Below are 7,571 nucleotides of genomic sequence, written 5' to 3'. Positions count from 1 at the left end.
GCCCGCCCGCGAACGTTCGCCGAGCGCCCGCCCGCGAACGTTCGCCGAGCGCCCGCCCGCGAACGTTCGCCGAGCGCCCGCCCGCGAACGTTCGCCGAGCGCCCGCCCGCGAACGTTCGCCGAGCGCCCGCCCGCGAACGTTCGCCGAGCGCCCGCCCGCGAACGTTCGCCGAGCGCCCGCCCGCGAACGTTCGCCGAGCGCCCGCCCGCGAACGTTCGCCGAGCGCCCGCTCTTTGTGTTAATGAATGTATATATAGACTAAAAGTCACATTTTTTACTGTTGAAATTATTACTTTCATTGAAAAGATTCACGCCAGCACAAAACTTAACGAAGTAGCAAAGTTGCTTAGTGACGAGGGTTGCCTTTGTGCTGCATTTAACCTTATGTAAAACCTATGATGACAGTTGGTCTTTTGAAATGGACTTTAAGGGAGAAGTATGAGGATGACTTGTGCAAGAAGCAGACTAATGATCAGACTTGATTTCCATTTAGTTTCACTGTATTGCTAAATCTTTTTTAGGGCTGGAAGTTTTTTTTTGTTTGTTTTCCTCAAATATGCCCATTAAATTCATCCCATCTTCAAAATGCCACTGAAAGAAAATAAAACAGACGCATATTCAGTGTCAACAATAACAACTTTATTATCTTCTTTTTTCATTGTTGTGTCTTTCTTGTTTAAAGACAATGTTATACGAGTATAAATTAAGGGAGAAAATACACAATTTAAAAAAAAAAAGCTAAACCTCAGATGAATCTGCAGTTACACCTGAATACACAGTCGTGTATTTGGGAAGTAAGAGTAGTAGTCAAGGCAGGTCAATCACCTTTGACCTCCTCTACCAGGCCGCTGTTGTGATGCGTTTCAGAACTTTCATCAAATACAGAGTAACATCACCATCGTCTTACAACAAAGCCGTGAGTCACAGTCCAAGGAGAAGCAGGGTTGAGTTTTGACACGGCAAGAAAAATCTCCCCGTCTTCATTAGTTAACCACTGCCTCAAAACTGAGCAGCATCAAATGAGAAGGAAATGTGTGCCAGGGATGCACACAAATCAAGCTCATTATGCATACAAACAGTATGAAAACACGAACATAAGAAAAATGGCACCCATGAGCAGATAGAAATCAGAACAGAAAATAAAAGCATAAAAATTAAAGCTAAAAATCACACCATAGTGAATTAAGAGTTGGGTGAGATGAAAACATGAGAGGGGAATTACATTAGATCCCTCTGAGATAGGGAAGGCAGATGAAGAGTTTCTTTTTTTAAGTCTACATACACTCTCCATTTACACTTTGGTTGTGTTTTCCTCTTTCTGCATGAGGCAGACAACTGTATGAAGCAACAACAGCCATTACCTAACAAATCTACACCTCACTGCGTTATTGCTACAGCTGTCTGAGACTGTACAGGCCCTCATTGGGGCAACTTCAGTAGGCAAGTCACCATCAAACACTGAGGTCAAGTTATTTGGAAATATATTGATTAAAACGTATGATGAGCTCTCCATTATCATTTAAAATATAATACGTATTCTCAAATATAAAATCATCTCAAACACAATATATTAAAGTAAATCTCTAGTGAATCTCATATTGATCACTGAAAAAAGTAAGTTACAAACTAACTTTCCATTTGTACAGTTTCTTCCCCACCACTCAGCACCGTGTTCTTTCAGATGTCATGACTGTGCGTAATGATACAGAATTAACTGTACAGTGACGATTTTCAAGATGGCAAAAAAAAAACCCAAAACATCTTGCTGCAGTAGTGTCCATCCCTATACGTTCACCATTGATATGATTTAAAGTGTACAAAACCTCAATAGCTTGTATTTATCTACGTGCTAATGGAAGTGTTTGAGTCTGTGTGAAGCGGATAGACCAGAAGAAAACCCAAGCAGTGAAGTAAAATTGAAGGAACTGACATTGCGGGAAATATACTTATTTGTTTTCTTGTTAGAAGTTAGATGAGAAGATTAATACCAGTCTCACGACTGTCTGTCATACAGTAAAGCTAAAGCCAGCAACTAGTTAGCATAGCATAACTTAAAGACTGGAAACAGGGTGACAATTGGCCTCGTTCTGCCCAAAGGTAAAAAAAAACAAAAAAAAAAACAAAGTAGTGACATCCTGAAGAATAAACAAACAATATATAATGTGTTATTGAGCTTCAGAGGGGCTGGTAGGTGGATTCTTTACCACTGGACAGAGCCAGGCTAGCTGTTTCCCCCTGTTTCTAGTCTTTGTGCTAAGCTAAGATAAACACCAGCTGGTTGTAGCTTGAGAAATTAAATATGTATTGTATTAATCTTCTCATCCAAAAAATATAACACATTTCGAAAAATTCTTTTTCGGTCTAGACAAGAGATTTAGTGATTGATCAAACTGTGTTCATGACAACCACAAATCAAAAATGAATTAAAACTTTTTATGTAAGTGGGTAAAAGAAACATGTTTTTGTGCAAAAAACATCAATCATCAATCATTTCATTTCATTAATTCACTGGTAAAGAATCTCACAGATAAACATTTTACATTTTTAGAGCTCATATTATACTACTGAAAATCTCCATCAGCCAGATACTCAGAATGGAGGGGTACTCTTTTGTGAATGAATTTCTTTTCCAGTGCATTTTTCACATCTTTATGGCCCCCAAATCAGAGGAAATGATAACCGAACCACAGTTACTAATGTGCTAGTATCAAGGACTCTATAAAAAATGTTTTCAGTGTGTTAAGACAGTTTATGGAAGTATAAAAGATGAATCTGCAGCCAGATTGCAGGTGCCTCAGGATTAAATTCCATCTTCACAGAATTAATGCGGATTAAAAATTAAAATTACAGCAAGTCCTTCGGGCTCATTCAGTCAATTTTTCAAATTTGAACAATGCTGTACAGACAATACTCCGATTAGTATAATTATTCTTAATTTTACAATATCATTCTTTTATCACAAAATATTCACACAAATAGACTAGACGGTAGATACAATACCTCCAGCCTTGAATTCTACATTCCAACAATAATTACAAAAAAATACTAACTGGTTTTGTCACCGTAACTCTTGTCACTGTAGACATGTAGTGCACAGGTCAGAGGACTCTTTCCCTTGTTCAGTCAATTAAAGGCAAAAGACTGAGGGTACCTTCGTGAGCTGATCCCAGATCAGCGTGTCCACAAACACATGTGAGCTATGGTGAGTCTGGAGCAGCGGCTGGTGGAGTCCTCTGTGGCTAAAGCTGACTGCACAGTGGTGTGCTACAGGAACCAGCCCTGACCTCCTGTCAGCTGAAGCCACTCTGAACTCCTATGAGAAACCACTCCAGTCTCATGTAGCGCAGTCCCACTGCAAATGTCTGAACTACAAATTAGTGACTGATGGGAGGCTAAGGAGCTAGTGCAATGCACACTCTAGGAACCAACATGCTCCTGGATGTAGTGGGTGGCAAAGATTGAACGTCTCAGTGATTTGGCGCAGGCTTAATACTTTGTACGATCACTGAGAATGATGTCAGTCAAAATGGTCACCGAGGATACGGTATGTGTTGCTATGGGAGAGCACCAGAAGACAAGGTAAAGTCTCAACATCAACATCGACACAGAGATATGTGCTAACCTATGGTCAACCACAGTGAAAAGTGCTTGATGAAGATTCCTGTTCGAGTGATATGAATGTTTTGAAGTTTAATGTTGTATTGTTGCAATTACACTGATGTTGTTACAACTAAAGGACTGACTACTGTAGAATTTTGCTAATCAGAATCACAAATGGAAGATGTGTGAAGTATGTTTAGATGACTGAAATGCATTGAAGCATAGAGGCATTTCATATTAAAGTATGCAATGGATAAGCAGCCATTATCATCACTACATGGACTACAGTCTAACTGACTATTAAACAGACTAACTGCATGTACCTAGAGGGAAACCCCTACATTCACACCAAATAAAACATATTTCTGCATTGCTGCATATTTCATCACTTCAGATAAACCAACCTCTAATTTATAAGAAAAACATAATTTGTCAAATATTAGCTGTTTATTATGGAGACCCAAAGAGTTGAAAATTAAACAAATACATTTGGTATAAAGAATAATAAGAATAACTACAGACAAAATACATCCAGAACTCCAATAAAATACTCCACTAAAACTCTGGAATAATGATATTCATTTAAGCATAGCTTATATTCACACCTAAAACTGTTTATTGCAGCCAGCTGCATTTATTTTTTAGCTTTAGCTAAAAAAAATTTTTTTAGCTAAAGCTTAGCTTTATTTCATTTTTCACTATGACCATTTCATTTTATAATGTCATTTAGATCAAAGCAACATCAGATAATCGACTTTGCTTTGTCTTGACTACCAGATAAAATTTTTTGATAAAACAGTTAGAATTAAATAAAATGGAAATAAAATCTATTGCTACTAATAAGCAGCAAGAAATAACACGTCATTACATGAGCTGATTTTTTAAAAATGTATTTAAAATGTATTTTTCACAATTTTATGGTTATATTACATTGTCTGTAGTTATTAATATGATGATGCCTTGTTTATTTATTTTTGAACACTTAGGGTCTCCATAATTTTTTACCAAAATCATTTTCAGGCATTAACTGCTATCTTTAAGCAACCAAAAGGGGCAAATATAAGCACTTGAAATCATTCCTATGAATAAAAAGAGGGGAACTAATTAAAATTTTATGAAATAGGCCTAGCATAAGCTCAACTATGCTAAATAAAACTGAAGATGAGAACTTGTTTTCTTGTAACCAACAAAATACTGATGTGTATTCAAAACTGTTGTGTTTCTGTGTGCCTCTTCATGACTTTGTCCTGTTAGTTGTCAGTGATAGGGAGTGCGCAGGTGCCTTTATTGTGTGATGTTACAACTTCATTATCTCACATCCACACATTATCTCACTGCTGTTTCAGTACAGTGTAAAAGAGGACTTATCAGGGAACACCCCTTCTTTTTTCCCATAGTAAAAACAGAATGAGAGTGTACGTTTGGAGGTACAGTGTAATCTGAGAGTGTGTGAAACATACACATTCTCATGCTCACAAAGGTCCACATAGAGCTCATAAGCCAGCTACGCCCGACGGCGTAAGGACCAGAGGCTGAGAAGTTCCCTGTCTGATGAGGTTGGGTGTGATCTGGGGTCAATTCCTGGGTTAGAAGATGTCAGGACACATGCTCCAGTCCTGTCTGTCCTTTGTCTCCCAGTAACCTCCCTTGTACACAAAGTTTGTCTCTCCAGTGACTGAGTCCCTCCTCTGGTGAAACCACAACGGCTGGTAGCCTTCATATTCTCTACCTGCAGGAAGAAGCATAGGTGTTACTCAGTCTCCATCATTTAAATGCCAATCTAGTGGAGAAGCCACACTTGCAGGCAATTTCACTGAGCGATCAATTTCCATCCACACATACGCAAATATGAGAAGCAATCAATCGCTAAGCACTGCATTCAGGATAACTCCAAATGTGAACCAAGCTCTTGTGACGGTGAGCAATTTGACCTTGCATTAATAAAATCCAAATAAGCGTGATATGTATGGTGCCAAAGCCTGGCTCGATCATGGTAGAGAAGATAATTATAATCACAGTTTTGGGACCTTTAGAGCGGAATGATCCATCTGTTTCTTAATATAGAAACCCAGCCCAGAAAAGGCAGAAATGTAATAGTTTAAATCCAGCACATTGGGCTATTTGTAGCTCATGTTGTTGCATTTTTCTTTACAGTTCCCCTCATAAAAGTGTAATGTAAGTATCATTTAAATTGAACAGTTTAAAATAACTTGTTTACTACAGGTAAGTGCACCATAAAAGTGCCCACAAGCAGTCCAAGGCCCTGTTCAGACCTGGCATTAACCCCCGTCTCGGGTGATCCAATCACAAGTGGACAGCTTGTACATCAGTTCACACCTTGTGTTAAAATGTGTCTCCACGTGTCTCGAGTGACCACTCTATATACAAATAAACACGTATGAGTTGTTGTTTTTAGAGTTACAGAGAGAGAGAGAGAGAGAGAGAGAGAGAGAGAGAGAGATGTGCACAGTTCTACAATGAAATAAGGTTTTAGTCATTTAGAATAGTAAAATAGTTTCTGTTCATTCTGTGGTGGGGCAGATTAGACTGTTGCAGAGGACGTCAGGTGAGTAGGCCATGCTTCAATGTGGCCCAGGACACTTTTGCATTCACACTGGTAAAAGAAAGTGGCTACATGTGACCCAGACCACCTCTGAATGTGGTCTAAGTGATCAAATCTCAATGAAATACGTCCTCAATGCGTCTTGAGTGCGTTCACACCTAAACTGTTCACTTGTGATCAGATCACCATAGACGGATGTTAATGCCAGGTCTGAACAGGGCCCAAGGGACAGGATGACAGTGCAGTGCAAATTAATCACTTGCTGATGTGGCTTCACCATAGCACACTAAAAATACTTTTTAGATTTTAAAGTTGTATCTGTTATTACATGTAACATATTGTTGAGGCCAGATCTAAATGAAAATGTCACATGTATGCAGGAAAAAGTCTTTTTCCTGGGTCATTATCTGTAGAAGTTGACATGAGAGGGGCATCATGCAGTTCCCACACAGAGGCAGACAACACAGAGGACACACAGAGGATGGTGTGTGTGTGTGTGTGTGTGTGTGTGTGTGTGTGTGGGAGTGATGCACAACAGAGGGGCACAGGGCAGCCCCCACTCACCAGAGTCATAATCACACTCTGACCACCAATAGAGGGAGGAAAAGAAAGACAAGTCATGGGTACATCGAATACAGTCTAGCCTACGCACAACACACACACAGGCACAGGAAGGCAACCACGATGAAATGTTTCTGCTGAGTTCTCCTTAAAGTTCAGTCTGGCTTCTATCACACCAAACTCCTCTTAGCTCTTCTCTGTTAAGCCTGTTTCTGCCCTCTGACCTGCAATAACTGCTATACCTACTTGAACCTAAACCATCAAGATCAAGAGACCTTGAGAAATTATCCATATTAATGAAGGTTAACAGCTGTTATGTATTAATCATTTGATGTAATGCTATGGTTTGGCTGTAATAACTGTGTTGACACGCAGCTGTACACTGCCTATAATGATAAAAATAGCATTCTGTAGATAAATATGTGAGGCTTTATTGCCGTAGAGTTGCAAAGGAAGGAGGACCAGCTGGTTCTTGAAGTATTTTTCCCCACTAATAATTCCTATTTCAAAGTTTTCTTTTTATTATGCTATCAGTGTCCTTCAACAAAGAAAACAGGAGTCTGTAAGGTAGTTTAACAATACTACAGATTTATATTATCATTAGTTTTAACTATTCCAACTTGTTTCTGAGAAATCATGTTTTCTCTGTCAATTTGGTGTGGCGGCTAGCTCGAAACACTACAATACCCATGAGCCTCAGCTGCCATTGCTATGGAAAAGAAGCTAGTTAGAGGTGTGAAAATCAAAGCTGCTGCAAATCAAAAATGTTTTGTTCTTGCAATTGGGAACAAAACACAGCAGCATAGTTGCAGTTGGATAGTTGCATCCAAATTTGACCAAGAATCT

General features: G+C 39.2%; 1 protein-coding gene across 1 annotated transcript in view; it reads right to left on the bottom strand.

The window, feature by feature from the left end:
- Positions 1 to 2,420: 2,420 nt before the first annotated feature.
- osbp2b (oxysterol binding protein 2b) overlaps positions 2,421 to 7,571 on the bottom strand; it is a 47,958-nt gene continuing 42,807 nt past the window's right edge. The window contains exon 14 of the mRNA XM_071482937.1: positions 2,421 to 5,330. Coding sequence (XP_071339038.1) covers positions 5,188 to 5,330 — 143 coding nt within the window. The 3' untranslated portion in view covers positions 2,421 to 5,187. The remainder of the gene's footprint in view (positions 5,331 to 7,571) is intronic.

The sequence above is a fragment of the Trachinotus anak genome, unplaced genomic scaffold (genome assembly GCF_046630095.1).
Source record: "Trachinotus anak isolate AG129_WGS33_773 ecotype Australia unplaced genomic scaffold, CSIRO_AGI_Tana_v1 ptg000008l, whole genome shotgun sequence".
Classification (NCBI taxonomy): domain Eukaryota; kingdom Metazoa; phylum Chordata; class Actinopteri; order Carangiformes; family Carangidae; genus Trachinotus; species Trachinotus anak.
Note: the sequence above shows the minus strand (reverse complement) of the source record. Positions and strands in the feature narration are given on the sequence as shown.